This window comes from Schistosoma haematobium, chromosome 7, assembly GCF_000699445.3.
Source record: "Schistosoma haematobium chromosome 7, whole genome shotgun sequence".
Classification (NCBI taxonomy): domain Eukaryota; kingdom Metazoa; phylum Platyhelminthes; class Trematoda; order Strigeidida; family Schistosomatidae; genus Schistosoma; species Schistosoma haematobium.
The window spans coordinates 8,589,756-8,613,705 of NC_067202.1; the positions used below are offsets into that span (position 1 = coordinate 8,589,756).

At 34.1% G+C, this 23,950-nt stretch overlaps 2 protein-coding genes across 3 annotated transcripts in view; both read left to right on the top strand.

Moving 5' to 3' along the window:
• MS3_00009546 (uncharacterized protein) overlaps positions 1-8,324 on the top strand; it is a gene marked incomplete at its 5' end in the record, with an annotated part of 47,430 nt that extends 39,106 nt beyond the window's left edge. Inside the window, 4 exons of one of the 2 annotated variants that reach the window (XM_051217921.1) lie at positions 1,550-1,937; positions 3,866-3,944; positions 7,222-7,378; positions 8,148-8,324. In XM_051217921.1, coding sequence (XP_051064358.1) covers positions 1,550-1,937; positions 3,866-3,944; positions 7,222-7,378; positions 8,148-8,276 — 753 coding nt within the window. In that variant the 3' untranslated portion in view covers positions 8,277-8,324. The remainder of the gene's footprint in view (positions 1-1,549; positions 1,938-3,865; positions 3,945-7,221; positions 7,379-8,147) is intronic. The other variant, XM_035730448.2, reaches the window with a different exon arrangement.
• A 5,478-nt stretch (positions 8,325-13,802) lies between these two features.
• The window catches only part of SIK3_2 (SIK kinase 3), a 53,386-nt gene continuing 43,238 nt past the window's right edge, over positions 13,803-23,950 (top strand). Inside the window, exons 1-6 of the mRNA XM_051217922.1 lie at positions 13,803-15,772; positions 16,440-17,203; positions 19,647-19,718; positions 20,388-20,746; positions 21,039-21,219; positions 22,625-22,786. Of these exons, the coding sequence (XP_051064359.1) occupies positions 15,678-15,772; positions 16,440-17,203; positions 19,647-19,718; positions 20,388-20,746; positions 21,039-21,219; positions 22,625-22,786 (1,633 nt within the window). The 5' untranslated portion in view covers positions 13,803-15,677. The remainder of the gene's footprint in view (positions 15,773-16,439; positions 17,204-19,646; positions 19,719-20,387; positions 20,747-21,038; positions 21,220-22,624; positions 22,787-23,950) is intronic.

A 23,950-nucleotide genomic window follows, 5' to 3' on the forward strand; every position in this document is an offset into this window, starting at 1 on the left:
TTGCTTATTGAGCTAGGCGGCGTCTTAGCATAACTTAAACATCCTAATCACCTCAACAGACAAAGATTTACAATCCGACCGACTCACATATAATCTGTATCTAGTAATGCATATTTAATGATGTATAACAAGAGGCTACACAAAGCTATGGTCAACTAACATGTCCATCCTGACCTCTAACACTATGTATTTAGTGTCACATGAATGAATTACCAAGGGAGGAAAAATAATTATAGTTATTGATAATGAAAAAATGAAACTTTTACTGAACAGAAGTTTTAATAATGAGTTGCATTCACACCTAAAATGAAAGACATTCCAATGTTCATTGATCAATGGTTAAATGAAGATTGTCCATATAATTGTTAGAATTATCTACCAGTGAGCATTTAGATTTAAATACAATTATTCGCTTGGTAAACAATTCCCTTGCCCATGAGTAATGATAATAGGTCGGTTTTACCACGAATCATTGAGTTTACAAACCGAAGTAGGTGTTTTATAAATTGATCAGAAAATCAACTTTACCAAGAAAATTTAAGACCTTTTTGATTTCTCGTAAATATTAATTTAGCAATTAACATGATTGGAACGAAATGAATTATTCTGTCCTACTTGCATTTACCCTAGTTTAAACGCAAATACTTACTTACCTACGCCGGTTACCTCTCATAAAGGAGCATAAGCCTCTCACAAATATTTCCAATTAAATTCTGTTCTGGGAAATTCTTTCTAGTTGCTATTTATCCTTTCCATGTCTGCTTCGAATTCCCAACGTAATGTGTTCATTGGCCTTCCTCTTTTCCGTTTCATTTTAGGATTCTAAGTTAGCGCTTGCATCGTGATGCAGCTTGGTGATTTCCGTAATGTATGTCCCATCCACTTCCAGTTGTTCTCCATCGTAGTTTCTTTTTCTTTGAGTAGATATTGTAAAGTATGAAACCTGTTTTTGAGAGTTATCTTGAATTCGTCGAGTTTGTCAGTATATCAAAGGAAGGCTGTATTGAACCCCTGCAATTCTGTTTCTCCATTTGTCCAATGCATCTTCAGCTCCAGTTTCATCTTGGCAACCACCAGGTGATGGTCTGAAGCTATGTCAGCTCATTTCCTGGTTCTCAAGTCTTCCATCAACCGTATGCTAGAGAAGTTCTTTTATGCCCTTAACTATAGTCACTGATCACCGATTGGTAACTGTTTCCCCAGTGTTTAGTCTTCAAAGTGGATTGAATTCTATGGATGAAGTTGCAGAGAGATATTCAGTCATTTAGATAAGTGACCGAATTCCAGGTTAGTCCATAGAATTCAGTCAGCGATTTAAACCGAAAAATCATGAAACCAATTTCTACCGAGTGATTAATAACCTCCGAAATCTCAGCTATCCCTTATTGATGCTTGCCATTCAATACAAAGCCTCCATTAGTTTATCACTCAACTATTTAACTATAAACCTTAATACGTTTCAAGTTATTTTAATGGTTTACCGAGAAGAATTTAAAAGTGCTTGATTTTTACTTATAACTCAAACAAAGAATTTGCAATTACATTTTAGACTATTGAATCATCACTACTTCATCTTCACCCATATCGACAACGTAATCAAGAGCAGTTAAACAAGTTTGCCACTCAATTAAATTCTAATATTTTAAAATCTCTTAAAACACAAATGATACGGTTAGACAAAAAAATTGATTCTGATTTAAAAGAAACAGATTTATTCAACGAAAATCAATGTCTTGAAGAACAACGTCTTAGACAAGAAAAAGAAGAAGACGGAAATCAAACATTTGATTTAACAAAAAGTCAATTATTTGGTGAAGAAGAACGTAAAAACGAAGAAGAGTTGTTATTGGAAAGCAAAAGATTAATAGAAGCGTTTGAAAATCACGTTAATATGCGTAAAAAGCTCAGAGATGAAGAAATCTTAGCTAAATATAAAAGTTTGTTCAGTTATCTTAAGTCCTTTTTTTATATGTTCTCTGATAATTCAATTTGACAAAAATATTATTAATCTCTAGTTTTGTTAATATGATAGATAGTTCAAGGAATAATATCGTACAACTTATCTACACCATTAGATTAAAAAATAAACAGAAGCCAATGAAAACTGATGTAATCTTCTGTACATTGAACTTTGTCTTGATAAATATGTAGTGTTATGCCAAATGATTAATGAAATAAATTTGATTATCACACTAATGATGTAGTTCCTAGATCCCCTTATCAGGAAAACAAATAACTTATCACTGATTAAAACAAGTCATTGATCTATCAGAAGTACTGTTTTTTATTTGTTTGAAAAACATTCTTGATCCAAAAGCTTTGGAATATCTCTTATTTATCTATATCGTAGCTTCATTGTATTTAATAAATACAGTTTCAAGCAAAGGGTAAGTTCAATATGATGTAGAATAGATGGAATGTGGTTAATACTGGAATTCGATACTAGTAACCTAAGTTTACCTGCATCCTAGAGTTGCTGTTCACGAAACGTGCGTACTTGGTTTTACTACTAGACACATAACATTTATTCTATAAAAAACTTATGTCATAAAGGTTTTATTGAGGTAGTTGACACAAGATGCACATATAACAACCAAAACTGATCGAATTTTAGTCAAAAATATCAACGATGAGATAATTCAAACCAAAACAAGTTCATTATGTTAATTAATATATTTTTTGTTGGTGCAAATGTAGTGGAAATGTACATAAAGCCATAACACTAAAATCGCAATATTTTTGCAGTTGAAATCATGAGTCGATCTAATGTAGACCACCACTGAAAACCTGGAAGCATTGGACGGCCGTTTCGTTCTATTATGGGACCCCTCAGCAGTGCGCATTCACCACACCCCACGCAGGACTCGAATCCAGAACCTTCAGTATTGCACGCGAACGATTAATCCCTAGACCGCTGACCCACCATTCAACAGTGTCATTGTCTAACTCCAATCAATCAGTGATCTTAAGCACCCCTTCACCCACTATCTGAAGTGAAAACTGTCACACACCCGAAACTGCGCGCTGCTGAGCAGTCCCATACTAGGACAAAACGGCCGTTCAGTGCTCCCAGGTTTTTTAGTGGTGGTCTCGCTTAGAGTGATTCGTGGATTCAACTGTGAAAATACTACATTCTCCGAAAATCCTCATTGTGATAAAAATCAAATTACAAACTTCATATACATTTCATCGCATGACGTACTTTTTTGATGGTTAACCGACTGTTGGTTGATAAAGTTTCACACGGAAATATGTTTTTCAAGTAATTTTTTCTACCTTTTGGATGTATAAATTAAATTTTCTAAACAAAATGTTTAAACGAACATTTATTTTTTTCAATAATTTCATGTTTTACCTGTACAATTAGTTTTAAGTTTATAATTTTCATACTACAACAGTCAGTTTAAAATATTCAGGACATGAAGTCGATACACTGAAGTCTTTCAAAATGATTAACAAACAATCAAACTCCAACTTTTTTGAAATTTACCGAAGCAATAACTGAAAAATGATGAATTATAATCAATAAATTGGGATTACTTGGAAACAGTACAATATAAAGTGTAATAGGGCATTATATGCTGTTTTACGATTCAAATACTATGATTACATATGATTAATTTAGTTTGCTCAGTAATATTAAATGTACTACTCTACGAATTCGACTGAATAACTTTGGTAGTATCGAAAATAGCATACTGTGAAGTTAATATGACAACAAAATATTTGATAATGAAATCACCACTAACATACACTTTCTGCTGAGATACTTAGTTTAATTGTTTTATCTACATTTTTCCTATTTTTAATTATGAATTTGTATTGTATCTTTGGATGACGGTGATGATATTATAATCGAATTTAGCAGATAAAGATGAATTAGTTATTCCTGAACTAGAAGGCTTTCAACATACTTCTGATAAGGTTGATCTTCATGAATTAAAGTACGTTTTCACTTCTTCAATATTACAATAGTTTGATTTTTTTTAAACAGTTCTATGATAGACAATTTTTGTTTGGACACTTCAACACAACATTACCTCAAATTCTGTGCTTTTCATACAAATATTCCAGGAGTCATTTATATACTGATATAACTATAAGAATTTTGTATGGTATAAAAATAGTTTTCTTTGAAAACTGAAGTTTTAAGTCGTCAATCGTTGGAAACGTGACAACGTCCTTGTTTAGGATGCTAGATCTCTAGAAATCACTTGGTAAACGTGTCATTCTTGTAATTTTATTTATGAAAATTAGAATTTCTCGTTTTTGTGCCAAAGGCACCCACTTTAACTTTCACTTGTATTTCCCACTTGGAAGGACCTTAAATGTCATTTGTTCGTTGTCTCTTTTAGTGCACTATTTTGAGACGTTTATTAAAGACATTTTCGTTCTGTTTATATATAAGTTTGAGTTGTGAGCTTATTTGTTCGTGTTTCTAGGCTGCCTGAGGAATGTACATTTCCGTATGCTGAATCTAGTCTTCCACCTCTAGTTAGCAGGGCTGGGGAGCATTAGAATAATTTTTTGTTCTGTTTTTGTGTCAGTGACTTTGTTTCATTTGTCGGTTAGGTGATATCGTAATCTCTTCATACTAAGCAGTCCTAGAGCTAATTGATCCTAGTTTCATATTCCTGTACAATCGTGGCATATTGAATAAGACTTTAGACTTCGTGGTAAGTATGATCTCATTTAACATTGAGAAATCGTCAAGTTCTGAAAGCAAGCAGTAATCTATGAAGCCTATTCAGATAAATGTAGGATAAAAGCTCAATAATACATTTACTTATAAAATAATTTGGTTAATTAATTGAATAAAATCTAATTTTAATATAATTCTTTCACAATTATAAAATAATCAGTTGACTTTGAATATTATTTATTTATTATCCTTAAGGATAACCATCGAACTCTGGATAACATTAGCGGCTTTTTAATAAGATTTTAATTCTGTATAATAGATTAGCTAAAGTTGTTAAATAGGTGGTAAGTCAATCAATATAGAGTAACACAAATAAGTGAACGGTATTATTCACTTATGCATATATTGTTCTAGCTCTTACATTGGGGGATTTTCGGTGTTTTAAAGTACAAGATGCACTTATATTATGCTAATGCGAACCACTATTGGATTGCTAGTTCAATTCGTTCAATCAGCAAGATCGTCATTAAATCTTTGTTATCAATTGTAGGTCAGCATGTAAAATGTCATATTTCAAACAGGCATGTTGATGTTACAATTAATGCCTTGATAGAATAATCAAAATTAGGTGTTATTCTCTAGTGAAAGTAACTATAATCAAACTGTTTCATAATAAAACGATGTTAAATCAGCAGGCTACTGATTACATAACTTTCTTGGTTGAGATCATGAACCGATTGATGTTAGACCACCACAATTGAAAACCTGGAAGCACTGGACGGCCGTTTCGTCCTATTGTGGGACTCCTCAGCAGTGCGCATCCACGATCCCGCTTGCGGGATTCGAACCCAAGGCCTTCGATCTCGCGCGCGAACGCTTAACCAACTGGACCACTGAGCCGGCATCCAATTGTGATAGTTTCTAACATCAACCAATCCACGAAATTGCGCGACCAACTTCCGTTGTACTGAGATAGGTACCTGTCTCTACCCGACACGGATTAGCTCCACTGGTCACGGCTTCTCACTAGAACTCCGAGAATTCCCTCACGAAGCTGGTCACTAGTGAGTACATGTTGATTACTAGTATAGGGGTTGTGGAGATTATTGAGTTTTTGATTGAGATCATGAACCGATTGATGTTAGACCACCTTTGGGTTCGAATCCCGCGAGCGGGATCGTGGATGCGCACTACTGAGGAGTCCCACAATAGGACGAAACGGCCATCCAGTGCTTCCCGGTTTCCAAATGTGGTCTAACATCAATAGGTTCATGATCTCAATCAAAAACTTACTAATCTCCACAACCCCTATACTAGTGATTACATAACTGTCAAATTTGAGAAAATAATGTTATTATCATCTGATCACCCTGAAAGGTCTTCTATTTGAAATACACACTATCAGATACATAAGTGATATAATTTTGAATGTGAACGACTTTGTAAACTTACTACTAGAATTTATTCCATTGACTCGTAAGGTTGAGATTCATAAACACTTATCTTGTTGAGTACTAATGTATTTTTCTTTATACTCAGATGTATAATATAGAAAACGCATAAGCCTTTTCTAAATAGCTCCTTAACGTTACAATGAAATCACTTATTTTTAGGAATATTTATCTTTTAAGTTCGTTAAGTAAATCTTGTTGTTTAATCTAGTATCCTTTTGTGGTGAAATTGTACACTACACACTACTGTGATATACTTATGATAAGCTTATTGTTAGTTCCTGGTTCTTCTTTTAGCTTATATCAGTTTGTCATGAAAAGTGCTCTCTCTTCAATTAACTGAATTTTCATCACACATCTTGATAATCATTATACATTGTTTCTATCATTTAAACAGACATGCAATTTAAATGAACATTCAGTTCTTCATAAATCAAAATTAGATGTTTGTTATTATTACATCCTTGATCTATCTACCCCCTTATATAAAGAATATAACTTGTCTCAATCTAGATTAAGAACTTGACAAGATAGGCTGACTGGTTTCACCTTGAGGCTAGTATGTGTGAGTTTGAAGTGAGACTAACTGCTTGGGGTAAAGAGATGAAAATTATTCTATCACTTGACAGGCACGCAAAAGAGAGAAGACGAGTTAACTGAAACGTTACTCGATTTATTCCCATTTCCGATTCACACTCCGATCTAGTTCTAATTCAGATTGGTGTGACAAGATACATGAATAAGTAAATGAATAACAAGACCATAACTCACAAACAATTAGGAAAACAAAATTCTGACCAAAACTAAAGATTAGGTAGAACTATATGGTACAGAAAGATTACGCTAAATTACAATAGCTTTGGGACAGATAAGGCTATGGTAGTGAATCATACATCAAACGATAGCTTATGGTCTATAAAATAAGCTAGGGACAAAAATAAATGTCATTGTTTTACAAGCTCTCAATTAAATTAAATAACGTTCCCAAAAATCGCTTCGGTAGTTTGTCATAGCTTCTTGTTTCTCTGTTCACATCAGTCATAGAGATTACCTATTTCAATAAATTAACGATAATATGACCATGCTTTTTTATTGGTCTTATGTTATTTTTCTTAATTGAAAAAAAAGACTTGAAGAAGTATTGGCTGAAGTTACAGATGAAGAAGAAGACAACGAAGTTGAAGAAACGCATGAAGACATACGCAAATCAACAAGAGTGCAATCACGACTTCTAATAGTACATGATTTATTGCGTGAGAGTATAGGTCTGGAACGAAATTTAAAGGTAATAACTATTATTTAATTTATAAACAATGAAATACTTTGCTAAACTTCAATCCGATCATCTTTTCAACAAATATTAACAGTTAAAAAACGGCAATCAGCGTGAAATCCTTTATGTAATAGCCTATTACGTCACATTCAGTGAAGTCGGTGTTCGAAGATAACTTAGTTTATCGAAAACGATATCCTCTAAACTCATGCCTCCCGAAGTTTAGAATACTAACAGATTTTTTTCAGTTAAGTGGATTGAATTTATTGACAAATGAAAAGAGAAAATCGTCGAATACCTCCTTGTCGAAGGAACGTTGTTTCATATGCATAGAACACAATAATACAGTGGAGCAGGTCGCATTTTCATTTCTGAAAGCTTTAGCATTTACCTATATGTTTTTTTATCAGAGTCACGTATGCGGAAACCGCCTTTAGCTCTTCTAGAGTTACTGCCGGTCCTAAGCCCAGGTAAAGGAGGAGGGTTGGGCATGGGGTTAGCGACACCATCCAGTAGAAAACTAACTCGCTAGAAAGACGCTAACCACGTATGCGAACTGTGAGTGGGAGAAGCTAAAACAGTCGTATTTATCTAGGTAAACTAGCATAAGCAGAGTGACTCACTAACCACTTGACTAAGCTAGAAGAATTGTAAGCTACATTAAAAAACGCACTTTGTACAGTGATAATTTTTGTCCTCACATATTTGTTATTGAAGCATTTCATGAACTATGAATGCAGTAACTGAAATATTTGTGAATCTTTTGTTTATTCTTACTTAGATTACTCCCGCTTTCGTGTGGTCATACTTTGAGTTACTCAGAAAAATTGATAATAAGCTTCAATTAACAGCTTTTGCTGATCCAGGGGATGATAATAGAATGAATTCATCACTGGATGTTGTTGTTTGACCAAACACGATCTCTAATTTTTGTATTTATAATATATTTTGATTTCTATTTCGTTCGAATAATCAATTACTATCCTTGTGTAACTATCGTGTTTTCTAAGTTATCGTTGATTATTGAGTGCTGTGAAAACGCTTCAATGGGTTAAGAATCTTTTAAACATCTAATAAAAAACAGATAAAGTATCAACTTGTGTATGATTTTCCATCCAATGAAATAACCAATTACCTTTTTATTTAGAAAAAAGTTTTATCAGAAGGGTGTCCAATTATATGAGTTGCTGTGAAATAAAACTAGATAATAATATATAAAGAAATGTTGCTCCATTATGATACTAAACGATTTTGCAGGTGCATGATAATAACAAATTCTTAATATCTTTAGAAATACATTTTATTCTGTCCTGTCATTTGAAAATAGGCTGTTTGTTAAATTAACTGAAAATTCACCGAAATCGTAAAACGTTTGTAAACAGTTCAATAAGTTTAGTGTATCATCAGCATGTAGTAAAATTAATAATATTGAAAATACATAGGATGTAGCAGCTCCCAAATTCTCTTACGTACATGTTGTTGTATCAACGTCAATTTTGATTCTTAAGTTGATCAACACATAGATGTTTGTAGAGGACTTCAATGTGGCAACGCGTAATTAATCTAGTCAATCTTCAAATGATGTTTTTAGGAGTTACAATGCTGCATGATATCACTTAATTGTTTGAATATTTGACGACATTTTCGAAATGAGAGTTGCTGCGAGTTCCGTAATTCGATCTATTAAAGGTCTGGGTACACTGACTGCATTGATATTACTAGATGTGGATGTGATTTAAACATCTTTAATAACTTCGCTGAGAAGCGGCTTTGCGGAAAGTTCTTTCCCTGATTGCTTCGTTGCGGAAACCATTCAAGTTAGAGAATCACTGTTTAAAACAATGCCACTAAAAGCTTGTTCGGAATTTGTCAGTCACTCGAATCAGTTATCTTAAAATAAAAAATCTAATGATTGTACAGTTCCAGTAATTAAATATTGAATGCTTGCTGTGACGTTCCTGACAAGTGAGCAGTAACAAGAATAAAGGGTTCACCATATTTTATCGACAGTATTCACCGTCAAAATATTTAAACTACACGGTAATCGTGTTTGACCAAAAACGTATTAGTTATACACTAAGAGATAAAAGAGTATCGATATATATTAATTCATGTCCGAAATGCAAGATCATCTTCCATTAAGTAAACATCTTACAAGTCCCGGCGCAGATTACCAAAACTAATGACAGACATCTGTTAGCGCCACAAGAAATATGGTCCCAGAACACAGGAATTCGCTAGACCGTACTGCTTTACGTCAGTGGATCAAGAAACTTCACGAAACGTGCCATATAACTGGCAGTCTTCTCCATATCCGGTATACTATCTCCGCTGCGGGGATTAACATAATCGCATGGGATCTATCCAAATGAAAACACTACAGCCAGTAAAATATTTGTAGAAGCGGCAGTCGATCAATCACTACATTTTGGTCTACCAAGTCGTTTCGCAAACATTGTCAGGTAAAATAGACTATATTGGGAGCCGACATCATACGTATCTGCAACATAAATTCAACATCAACGAGAAGAAACTGCTCAACACACGACTTCAGATAAGTTGCTAGCAAAGTAATTTATAGTAATAACTTACCGAAGTCGACGAATAGTATCATCAATGTCATTTAAATAATATCGACAGCTAACATAACACATTTTAGTCTCTCTGAATTCTTAAGAATGCTATCCGAACGAAACAAAGCAACCTAAACTTTTCGGAGATTAATGGGTTAAGTGACTCGAGAACTGAACTTCGTATTCGTTTATGTTGACGTTCTAATTGCCACTATCTTCATTAATGAACATTCGCATAGTCTATGTATTTTATTCACCCATTTAAAAAAGTTATGGAGTCGTAATAAACCCTTCGAAGAGCAAATCTAATGTGCCTGCTTTGAACATTTTTAGACACCGTACTGACCGACAATGTATCAAACCGTATCATGAGAATGTCGGCGTTAACCTTAACTATCCTGAGCTACATTGCAGGCATGTACAGTTGCTTTTGACGTTGAATGCCGAATTGTACTTAATTTTTTCAGCCCCAAAAAATATCTTCTAAAGAATAACGTGAGTAACAGAAGAATGTCCTGGAAGAACGAACGCCTTATCTTTCAGCCCCGCGCAATGCTATTTTGCTATCACAATAAAATTTCAACCCCGCAACTAAACTTATGTTATACACCGATGCGTCGTAAACTGCATTAAAAGAGATTTGGGATAAAACTTTCGCGACATCGTCCTGTTGCTTGCTTTTTTCTTTTGAACACTTATTCTCAGCACTTTCACACCATAGCATCACGGGCCCGTACTAATAGCGACATTCGTATCAATGACGCGCTTTGTCTTCTTATTCCAAGGACAGGGATACACAGAAATGAAATCATAAACATTTGTATTATTCCTCTAGTATGTCACTCGATCGACATTCACCGCGGGAAGCACAACGACTGGACTATATCTCGCATGTCACAACAGATATGCAATACATTAAGGAGAATTCAAATGTCATTGCTGACGTTATATCCCAAAAATGTCTGTTATTTAAACCAAGGCCTGAAAATGGGTTGAGCCAACATAGTAAAGCTAAAAGTAGCTGATACTGGTTCAAAATTATGCAAAGAAAGTCTATACTAATTCCTTAACAGGTTCAATTTTCTTCATTCAATCTCACTGTCATTTGTGATGATTTAAAAGATACTAGGCATTCTGTGGAGTGCGCTACAAACGTGTATCTCAAAATTTCTACTCGCTATCACACCCTGGAATTTCGAGCGAACACCAAAAGCATAAACGAACGCTTTGCTTGACATGCTAAACTCAGACCTTAGAACGTGGATAAGGACTTTCATGGAACAACAATGCAACAATGTTTAACAGCACACAATCAAAACACTCGATGATTTCCTGACGCTAGATACATGGATTCGACATGTGAATTTGGGTATAATCGAACCCATCTCATTATTCAGTCCTTCCACTCAGACAGATAGATATACCTGATGAACCATAGGCTGCCTCATAAACAATACTTCAGCAGTCTTTATAGAACATGTATTTTTTTGACTGTTAGACGGCAATAAAAACGTATGTCAATGCTTTGTAATTAGTCAGTATCAAGATATATCTGCTTTGCAGCAAAGGCCAGAATTCGTGACAGTCACGTAAACGACTAATATGTCTCTCCTGAATGTGTTAAACGTCGTTTGAGCAGGCTCGAGTTTTGAGGAAAAAGTTAGGGGTCTAATTTCAATAATTACTCGTCATCGTGACGCCAGGTCCATGAATACATTGGAAGCGTCTGGTTACAAAACCAGCGTCTTCTTTGGGTCTAGACTTAAGTGGTACAGCATCGCAGTGTCAGAGATCTCTTATTCGTATGCAAACAAAGCATCCTTCTCTTCGTAAGATAACATAAACATTTCGGCCCCGCTTTTTATTCCCTGAGTTGACGGTTTTAGGATGGCTGAATAATACAAAGTGAACCTGTAACAGCTTAGGTTGGTTGGTTAAGAGTTGACCTCAAACAACCAAGCATATGCCAAAACAGTATTGTTCAAGTATTCATTCACTTCCTTGTTTTGTATAAGCGTTATATTCCCTATTATCTTATATTGAATGTTGAGAGCCTTTGTTTGTCTGAACAGATAATCCCACGCTCCACTGTGACTGCGCTAAGATCGAAATAAAGACCTATTCACTACTTGTCTGGTTTCTTCTATCAATAGCACGAGGGTTACCTATAACCGACGATGAAAATTGACATATCTTGAGCTATTGGTATTGGGTATCAGGCACGTACTGGATCGATTTCCCGAAAATGAGCTTTACATTTAGATCCAATGAGATTTCCTGAATGTGCTGGTCCAAATATCTATCTAGTTTTATTACAATGTTAAGACTTCCATAATCCCAACAAGTATGCCAGTCCCTATCTCTATCATCATCCTTCTTTACTGCTAAATGCAGATACAATGTACACGGGCTGCTAGAGAGGCAGATGATTCTGGGCTTCATTCCAGGCCTCGATTCTATCTTGACGCAGCAAATAAGTCAGGTGCTAACATCCGTGAACGTGACATCGTTGGTTGTTATTTCACCAAAGTATAATTTACTACTGATTATTTAACTTTATTATCTCGGTATGTTGGTTTTGTATTTTTGTGATATTTCTGGACAGCAGATATAAAACCATCGTTTGTCGAGGTGTTAATCCCGATTCTGTGCAGCTGGTGGTTCGAATAAATACCTTGAACCTGTAGCTTTGTGCAAGATTCAATGAGCTCATTCTTCACTTAACATGGACAAGCAGATTATGTGTTCCAAAAATTTTCACCCAATATAGTGTATCGAATATACACTACTGTCAATACCCAGCACAAACGACGCCCGATCCCTAGAATAAAAATAAGCAGTTACTCGTTGAATGTTCTCGTTTTGGTTTTATTTGCAGCACTCCGGTAAATACTTACTAGTCATATTTATTGGTCACCGAGCTAACGTATCAGGAATTATTCAGAATTCGCTGCCCGTATATACCATAAACTATGAACCTAAAGTCTTAACCAGTACGTAGAAAAGATGACTGAAAGATCAAAAAGTAGAAACTGTCGTCACTACCATCAGGTTTCCTTGTTTTTTGACAGTGAAAGAGCCCTATAAAATTTACAGGTTGTCACGCATTATTCTGTTTCGTTTGTGTATCTGCGGAGCTACCAACATATAACTGAATTTTTACCCTATCTAATGCATTCAAACTCAGATAAATACATTGTGAATGTACAAAACAATCACTTCCAACAGGAAAAGGCGCCAAAATGTTAGTGAATGGATCAAAAACTATCGTTTCGAGGAAAAATATTGAACTCTTCATATTTTCGGTTCCCCATGTAAATGGATATATTCAAGATAGAGTATTACGCACAGTTAATAATAAGCCAAAATAAACATTATAATGTAAATTATTCTGGACAGGAGTCTTATTTAGTGTAAAAAGACACAAAACGATGACATAACCTCATAACAATTTTCCGTCACAGGCTGTTGCCAATAAAGCAAAAGAATAGTCGATGGAGACAGAATTCATTTTAATACCAAAGGAGCGTATGTATAAACCAGCAAGTTAATGTCCGTTTACGAGCGATATAGATAAACGGTAGATATTGAGTGAAAATATGGCTACGCAGAAAGTGTCACGAACAAAGTGAAAAGAATTTTTCTTCGTTTTGTTGTTACAAAAACATTGGAATGTAAATGAAACTATTATCGTGCTGAACCAATGAACCACAAAATGCTCAGACGACGTGAATTTGACAATAAACACAAAGGCTCTAGGATTTTGATTTGTTTAATCGTAGCTGTTCATTCTTACAATCATTGAGATGAGGGTTAATTCATGAATAGTGAGTATTGAATATTAGCATGAACTTTTTGACGAGGGTTATTCGGATGCATGGTGTTCCGTAATTTGTTTGCGCTGGTTTCATTTTAACTAGTTTTGTAATAATAGTCGGTGTGAGTGTATGCTTAAACAACCTATGCCTAATGTCTTAGGAAAACGAGATTCAGATTGATATGACGCTAAAACTATGAGAGGAAAGCTTTAAAACCTTTCCTAAAATCTGGAACAAATGAAAAATAGGACAAAAGTAGACATTCCTTCAGAAAATAGGAAGAAACAAAGCGAAAACGCATCTTGAAGTCGCTGCTACTGTTCTCTGTAGGAAAATAATCGAGGCGTATCCATTTTTGTTTTTCTGCAGTTCATGTATTTACTAAAAACCTTCAGTAGTTGGGATATTAGTTCTATAAACCTATATTGCTTTTTGAAGTCCGTAATGTTTTGGAGCTCGATCACCACTTTTAAAACAGACTGTGCTGATAATACGTGTTCTGGCAGAGTATATCAGTGATTTACTACCGTTTGCGAGAAACGGAACTCTAGACGTAAATGACTTGATCTCGGTTTTTGAAGTTTCCTATAATATCAGCCCGGATAGTCATTTCTAAATGGGAGGAAAAGATAAGACAATAATGACAAGATCGTTGGTCGTTATGCGACCTTTTACCATTTCGGTCTCCCTCCATTGAACTGGTTTTTGCAAAAACGCCTCACATTTGAAAGAAGGACTCACTTCATGAATCCAATATTCCAAAAGAGGCCTCACAAAGTCGGGTGTAATACTACAAACATTTTTTCGTCCAGGTGTTGAAACGACGTACGAATACACCAAGAGACTTTGAAACCTTTGACGTCGACTGCGTTGTAAGCACTCTCTGTTTGAGGTCGTTGAGTATTAACACTCCTAGATCCTTAAACTCCATTACTTTAGGTAACACAACTCCATATATTGTGTAGTGATATTGATCGTGGCATTTATTAATTTTCATCCTCACATTCTTGTTAGAGTTAACTTCTAATGATCACTTATCCATCTATTCAACCATTGAAGTTAGGTGATCCCGTAATATTTATCTAATTGACCTACTATTTATGAGTCTCCAAATCTTTATGTCATTTGAACAGAGTAAAACAGATAAATTTGCTGCAGTCAATAATTCGTTTAAATAACGTAAACAAAAGAGGACTAAGGATTGTATCTTGGGCAACTTCACACCGGTAGAGCCCCATTTGTCCGCACCCGTTTTCTACTATCGTTCAGAGAGTCACTTGTCCAGTTTATGGTTTCATAACGGATCCTAATACCTTCCGGCTTCAACTACGGACTCAGATGAGAGACTTTGTCGAGGGCCTTACTTAAACCTGTTAAAGTTACATCTTCCAGAATACTTCTATCTTTCGCTTCAGCCTAATCATCTCTTGCAATGAGCAGATTTGTCGAGTATAACAAGCCTTTCTAAAATCATTTTGTTCCCTAATATAAATATCATGGCGTTTCACTATTGAAAGCAAGTATTGATAATTATAACCATTGAAAAACTCATCATTTTACATTGGTAAGTTTTATAGAACCTCCCTCTTTACTTAGGGTTTTTTTAGAAAATAACAATTTGATCCCGATTCGGTGGTTGTACGGGAAAGAAAAATGACTTGACTCTCCATATTTTCTTCTTTAGTTAGCAAAACAATGTTTAGCACTAATTCGTTTATTAACCAGCTAGGAAAGCTGTTCATAGTGTTCATTTTTGTGTTTTTAGATGCCGTTTATGAGTTCGTATTTTTTATTTCTCCGTTCCACAACCTCTTATAGACAGTGTTATCACTAGAAGCTTACAAGTTTTCCAATGAGCTGATTGATTATATCTAGCCTTGATTTTACAAGGATTTAAAATTTTAAGCGTTATTATCACCGATGGCAAACAATGAAGGCAAAAATGGAGGGTTACAGAAAAGAAAACATCCTCCACAACTGTTTCGACAAATGGAGCAAGATGAAGTCGCCTTCCCGTAGGTACATTTTTGTAATAATAAGATATTTGTTTATTTTTTTCACGCGCTTTTATACTAAATTTGTGACTACCTAACATGTATTCGTTAAATTTGCAGACTCAATGTAACTCAATGATGTCTATGAAAAAAACTTGACTTTTGTAAGGCTTGCGTGTTTATGAAAAATTGCTTTTTAACCCCTAAACGATTTCACTTGTTCACGAATAAAGTATTTTCACGTCAGGACTGATGGAATCATTAAATAATTGCTCCGACGAATGAATTGTTAGCTTTGTGTTGTTCGCCAGTAATTGTTGGACAAAAGTCATGAAGTCAAATTACTTTATGTTGCTTATTTCTTGTAATGTAAAAGGTGCTATTCACATCGTTTTGAAGAATTAGGTTCTATTTTAAAAAAGATGACAGTTCTTGTTATTATAAGCTCTATGAATGCGTTTATCAACTGAAAGTCTATGAAGACATGTAAGTAAAATCAAAACTGACACTTTATGACTTCTTTACGTAATCGAAAGAAACTTTTTTAGTATTGAAGCCGACCACATCAGCTGAAGGTTTTTAGATTACTGGAGCCAGACATCTTGTTATTTACGTTTGATACTTGTACTTGCTCACATATGTTCCAATTAAATGCTTTACTGCTATTTTTACCGTTGCCGAAATATAGACAGACTTCTTGCACTGAGGGAGAGGAATATAACCTGAAAATTCTTGTATCTGCCAATCACAGCCATCTTTCAACAAAATCGAACAGCCATGCACCAAGCAATGCACAAACAGTTGCCGTATCCAGCGACAAGCCCATTTTTCATTCACCAGTAGCAGCTATCAAGCAACACCATGGTATTCATCCTCGTTTCCCACCACCTGAAGACAGCCGAGCCAGCAGTAGTACTGGTAGTCCAACAACGGGAGGTACAAGTGTAGGTAGTCAAAGTAGTGGTGGTAAGGACAGCAGCAGTGGTAGTGATAAAGCTAGGCTGGCCTATTCAAGTGCACTAAATAAAGGGACTAGATGTGGTAGCAGTGCTTCATCATCGACTGAAGAAACCGAAGCACGTGAAAAACGCTTTGGTAGTGTAGATTTACATCCTTTGCCTAGCGTCGCATTAACGGCTATAATGAATCAAGCGATGCGTCGTAGTTTCTATGCTGAATCTTCAGTTCAAAATGCTGAACAACTTCAGTATGCTACGTTCCTATCAGCTCATAAAAATTATGGAGACTCTTCAGGTCCAATTGATGTAAAAATGAACGCACCATCTGTTCCACCATCCAAAAATGACTTGGTTAATCTCTTTTCACAAACACCAGCACATGCCAATATAAATTCTGTGCCACCTTCTGTTCACAGTGCGACTATTAAGATCGATTTGCCCAAGTTTAATCAAAATTTGCCATTGCATCTTATCTCTCCTAATTTATGGCCACGTAAGTCTGAGATTTCGAGATGTTACTACAATATATTTTTAGCTGAAATGTTTTTCACCTTGTAAACTAATGGGCGTAACACATTTCAGCGCATTACTCTTTTAATAAGCGTGATCTGTATTTAGGGTAGGGGCAAATATGTATCAGCATTTGGTCTCCTAAAAGATATAACTTGGTTTTTTGAATACATTTTTTCAATCACTTGTCCCTAGAAATTTCCACGGTAATTAGGCAAGAAATTCCAAGAAAGTTTCTATTTGCTATTAAATGATAGAGAATAAACTATTTTTTCAAAATCTTAATTATCAACGAGTGACTTAACTCAAATGGAGCTCCATCATTTCCTTAGTGAATAGAATACAGATTATTGTATTGGTAAAATAAGAACGGACCATCATAGCAGTGGTAGCAAACGAATTTAAAGTTAGAACTACGTTACAGTTATTTATCACCTGTTGTCATTTCTGTCAATATATTCTGATAACAATCAGAACGCATACCCTCACGCGTCGTCTTAAATATATTATTACAAAATATCGAAAATGCTTTCTCTAATCTTCTCTAAAATTATTTTCCATCAAGGTTAATCAACAGTTTATTCTACTCTATCTTGGAAATCTCCAACAACTCGCATTATTAACATCCCTTTAGGTAAAAGCTATTCAGTTTAGGCAATGCAACTTAGAAATATTGCCTTTTTAAATTATAAACTTGATTCTAAGTTTTAAAATGCTACACAATGAGTTATATTATGGTGTAAATTACGCTTTCTGATAATTCATTTATTTTTTCTACTTGCTTCGTAATGCTCACTTTAAGTGCTCAAAGTGGTGGTTATCTTTTCGCTTCTCTCATTATATTACTTTGAAAATCAAGCAATTCTGCAATGACGAATGTATAAACAGACACTGAATCTGTTGGAAGCTTGGTTCAAATATAATAACAGTAGAGAACAAAATGGATTGGAGAAATTTCAAAAAAATAAACGATCATGAGTTTAAGTCAAAATGTGTAATCATATACGTATATTACATGTGAAAATTATATTTGAAATAATCTCAGCGATTGAAATTTAAATAATTCCAACGTTTCGTCCAGCTAACTTGTCTGGACTTCTTTTAAGTATTACCCTGAAGAAGTCCAGACAAGTTGGCTGGACGAAACGTTGGAATTATTTAAATTTCAATCGCTGAGATTATTTCAAATATAATTTTCACATATAATGACTTCTGTTTACTCGGCGCCCAATTTCTGTCAAACTATTCGTTCTAATCTTGACGAATATTCGTATAAAATATACGTATATGTATGACGAGATAATACAAAATTCCCCATGACCTAAAATTTTTGAACTCACTTATAACTTAGCAACTGTGAATGATGCAACTCAAGCATATGCGTCTGCTCAAGGTTGACAATGTGGTTTACGGATTGACGCTAAAAGTACGATTTCCTGACTATGATTAAACGTTTAACGTCAAATGAATTCTATCTCAATGCCATGTCATTTATTTTTAAAACCTTTATCGCACTCTTTAATAAATTGACCTCTGCCGTCACAAATGACTTCATAGCTAGATTATTTAGTATCAACAGAGTAGTGAACTTTTAGGTTCCTTCAGATGTTTTTTGATTTCAGGAAACTAAACACTGATTCCATCCCTTTATATAATTTTACAAAACGTAATCAAGTATTTTATTTGGGGCTAGGAAATAGTAAGTGATAAAACTATACTAGGGAGTTTGGGTTTGAGAATGGGCATTAACAGAGTAATCTAAGTAGATGTACTTCATGAATTCTAAGTAGGACGAAACAATCCCCGTAGATTTCACAGGCAGTCACAATTTGGTAATATACTTATAATTATTAACCCTAGAATAAATAAATTTTTATCTTAGGTGAAAGATTTTTGGTGTTGCATGTCTTACGCCAAACAGTTTGATTCCTAAGCTTTAACTGCCATAATGGGCAACATCACCTGCGCCTACTTCAAATAAGAATGAGCTTCTCAAGAATTTTTTCACAAGCTCCTAATCAAGTTATTCTGTTTAAATCCTTTCTTACTGGTTGTCTCTGCACATTTTCTATGTTCATATTCGTTGACTGTTTCTTCTCTTGACGTCTGGCAATGTAGCTGATTGAAAGTTTCTGGGATAACTGACAAACTGGGTCTGTAGTGATAATTGTAGATCAACCTGGAACAATTGGCCTGGAAATTCTACGAGATTCTTAGAACTAAATCATAACTTGAAATTTGTATATCTTTTTAATGACGCGAAGTAGACCAAAAGTGACCAGTGCGATATAAATGTATTTTTAAGAAAGGGGTTAATACATACAACTGAATTATAAATCTAGTTTGACGCTTAAATGATGTCTTGTTTAAAAAATAAATAGCAAGTTAAGCTTCAATTCATTTAACCAGTTTATTTTTTTTAACAGGGTTGATTTGTCCAATTCATGGTGATAATTTACTGGCTCAATTTTCCCAAGCTTTATGCAAAAGAAAAAATGGTGAGTAGTTCACGGAACGATTGTTTCAACATACGCCTTTATACTCTCAACTGTACCCTTTTTATTAAATTAATAAAATTAATTTGAAAAAATCAACAGTAGTACGACCGTTTTTTACCGGACTCTCTGTCACATAAACAACATAATACGGTATTTGTCTGGATGTATTGAATAAACTAGTGTTATGCACGAATGAAATTGAATAGATCTATATTTCGAAGGAATAAAAAATGATTTAGGTGAAGATTGTAATAAAATTATATGAGAAATCAAAAATCGATTGGGTTATTTTAATTTATATAATGTGGTTCCTCTAATCTTTATTCTTGTTACCTTGTCTCTGACTTTCTTATTGTCTTTCTTACGAAATGCATTTAAAGAGTTATTTCCATCAGTTCAGATTCCATCTTTGTTAAAAAAAGAAGATTTTCGGTTTTGTGATGAACACTTTTTAAATGTTCAAATGATAAGAAAAGAGGCATGGAAGTGTTCAACAGTCTGAACGCTCCAATTTTCCCACGTCTGATCTGATAGAGAGTACAACTCAATATAAAGACAACTGACATTTTTATAATAAGATGAATGAAGATCTGAAAGTTTTACCCCGAAATTTTATTTGTATAAAATTTCTGTTTTTAATATGTTCAACTGCAATTTTCTTTTTGAAAGATATCAGTGAAACAGACAGTGAACAAGAAACGTTGAATTTACCAGTTCTATCTACAAAAAATGAACAATCACTCATGAATATCACATCATCGACCCCAGAAGAGTCTAAACAAGATTACAATAATAATGACATTTCAAAACAAGCAACAAATGCAACAATAACTGCGCCGGTGCCCGGAACAAGTGTTTATGGGATGCCAACAATGGGGTATTTTAATAATGTATCTGAATCAAATAACAATAATAGTGTTCAACCGAATGGTCCTCAACGTATTGGTCCATATTATTTAGGTCCCACACTTGGTCGGGGTAATTTCGCTGTGGTGAAATTGGGAAAACATTCTCAATTATCTGTAAAGGTAATTATATCTTCGTATACGCTCGTATTTCATCATTCATTTATTGAGTTTTTGTATTTACTTCATGCCCTACTGTATGTACGCTAAGAGTAATACCAGGTGACACGGAATTTATTTATTTATTTTCTATAAAAATGTAGCAAATCACTTACAAAGCAGTGTAAGAGAAAGAAAAGTTTTAACTCTTCTAAAGATCAGAAATGTATTTTTCCTGAATGAGTTCAATGAAGCGACAACTTGAATCCATTTTTTTCCGCTTTTTACTTTCTTTAATTTTTATAATTCTTCCTAGGTTGCCATCAAAATTATGAACAAAGATTTGATTGGTTCTAAAAATCTTGGTAAAGTCTCTCGAGAACTTGAAGCGATGAAACGTTGTCAACATCCGCATATCATACGTCTTTATCATGTTATGGAAACAGAATCAAATATTTTTATGGTTACTGAATACGCTAGTAAAGGAGAGGTATTCGGTGAGTTTAATTTTTTCCATCTGTCAACTAAGTATTTTTCTTTTTGCTACTGAAGAGGATACTACACAAAAAGTGACTCTACCTTGGTGAATACTGTAAACCGTGGAGCACTGGATTGCTGTTTTTTCGTAGTATCTGACTTTTCGGAGGTGTACACACACAACTTTGCATAAAAATCTTTTCACGAGTGTTGCATATGGTCTCTGATGATTCTTAGTTAACCTAAAGGCTGAAGATACAGCATCTTTTATATCTCAATGGGGAACTATGTTATTTCAAATTCTCACAAATCTTATTTCGACCATCACACTCTTGCCTTATATAATATTTAAATAGAATTAACCAAATGTTGCTTGTGAATAAAACTGATTCGGTTTCTTGAAATCAAAGTTCCTTTATACATTTTTCTCTATAACGTTTTCATGAGCTGTAATATATCTGCTGAACAACAAATTTCGTTTTTGTCATTACGTGATCGATATTCACAGTCTACGCTTGCTTAGCACGGTTACTGTTGTGCTACAATCATTTGTAAGAAGTCTGTAAACTTTAGTTGTCTTTGATTCAACCAGATGTCAGTATACTTCGAAGATGGTACTCATGATGAACATTAATTTACTGATATGCTTTTTTACATTGTTTCTCATGATATACATACAGTGGTTTATTAGTTAACTGACACTAAGTGAACAATCGGACATTTAAATAATCAGACTTTAAAACTAAAATATTGACAAGAAAAAGATAGGGACGTGAGAAAGATGAAGAACAAACGGTCATTGATTAATATGATGCTACCTGCTCAACATATCTTTAAGCATTAACTGTCAGAGGTTTATGGACACTGATACTCAGTGGATAGTATACAATACACTTCAAAAATAAAATCACCAAAATGTTATTGTGTAATAAGCATTTATGAAGTAAAGAGGTTATCATAAATTTCATGAATACATGTATGATTTAAAGATAACTTTTGTCATAAATTAACGAGCATTGGACGATTGTTCGACAAGCAGTGTACTAATTAGCAGTGTATATTCATGATAACACAAGGGCCGAGCCTAGAAATTCCAGTTCTAACAACAAGCGTAATAACTTTGAAATACTTAATTAAAATCATTTGTTAACAACTTTAACACTAGTGGATTTGTGGTAATGGGCGATACTTGGCCAATACCACTGGTCAGATAGTGTTTTCTGGTCTTTTATTTAACCAATCACAGATCACTACCACAGAACTTTGTAAAATCTCGCTCAAATATATTTGTTAGTATATAATTATTACTCACTGTGATATTCTATGGATTGATTTTTATAGCTTGAATATTACTACAAACATATATACTAATTACATATTATAGTCATCGTTCGATTCAATTTATTTTGCGTATCATTCTACTAGATCATATCAGTCTATCTCATGCATTTACGGAGAAAGAAGCTAGGGAATTATTTTGGCAAATCGTTTGTGCAATCGAATTCTGTCATGCTTCAGGTATTGTACATCGAGATTTAAAAGCCGAAAATCTTTTATTAGATGCTGATTTCAAAATCAAAGTTGCTGGTAAGCTAGATTTACACACAAAATTTATAAATTTCAAGGGTAATTGATGATTTGTTTAATTTGTAATTAACTTTTTATCTTGGACCAATACCATTTAGAAAATCATTGTAAAATCAAAAATGAATAGTCAGTAGTTTCATGCTTATTGAGAACTTTTTAGAAGCTTGCACCTATACTTTTCAACTTTAGTCATTTATTGTGATAAAGAAGGAACAAATTGAGCGAAGAAATTTTTTTTCAATTAGTTTTTCATCATGGCTCTACACTAATATATATATGTTTTACAATAATAATAAAATACTCATCGAGTGGATACGTTACGTAATAATTACATAATGACATTTAAATTAACATTGAGTAATTAGAAGAAAGAGGATTATTAATATTCAAAGTAATCAAGAAGTTACTACGTTGTGTAATATAAGAAACAAATGGTGGTACGCTGAGTTATTCATATCTAATACTGGTCGAAGGGGCAAGCCACTTTTGTGTATTTTTGGTAGGCCATATAGTCTTGGTGTAATTGTTCCTGTAGGTTTCAACATTTCGAACACCTTTTCTGAAATAAAACCTTGTTATTTAATTTCTTTCAGTGAATCAGTTAGTTGTTTTTCAATCTTGTCTGCTATGTCGTTTTTCACAGCCACTTTCTGAAATTCGCTTTTATCATTTAGAAGGGCTTTCATTTTGTTTATGTAGTCATTTTCATCCATGAGTACTATCCCATATCCTTTTTCAGGTTTCGTGATTAATAAATTGTCATTAGTTTTAAGTTTTCTTAGAGCTTCTGTATGTTTTTTCGTCAAAATCAATTTCGTGTTATGTCTATGATTTACGTATTTAAAACAACAGTCAACTAGTGTTCATTTAAATCTTTCGACATTATCTTTTGATGAAGTTACTATTTCTGACGTTTGAGCATAAAGATTTTCGAATTGAATTTCAACGTCCATTTTATTGACTGTTTTCTTAAAGTCACAAAACTTAGGCCCAAGTGATAACGCTTCTAACGCAGTTTTGTCCAGCATAACACTAGAGGAATTGTGTACGTACTGATCTGGATTAGATGGAAATTTCATTTCTGAAATTTGTTTGTCTAGATTTTTCTTAAGTTTCATTCTTTTCTTTTCTTTTATTAAGTTAACAACCATCTCGACATAGTCG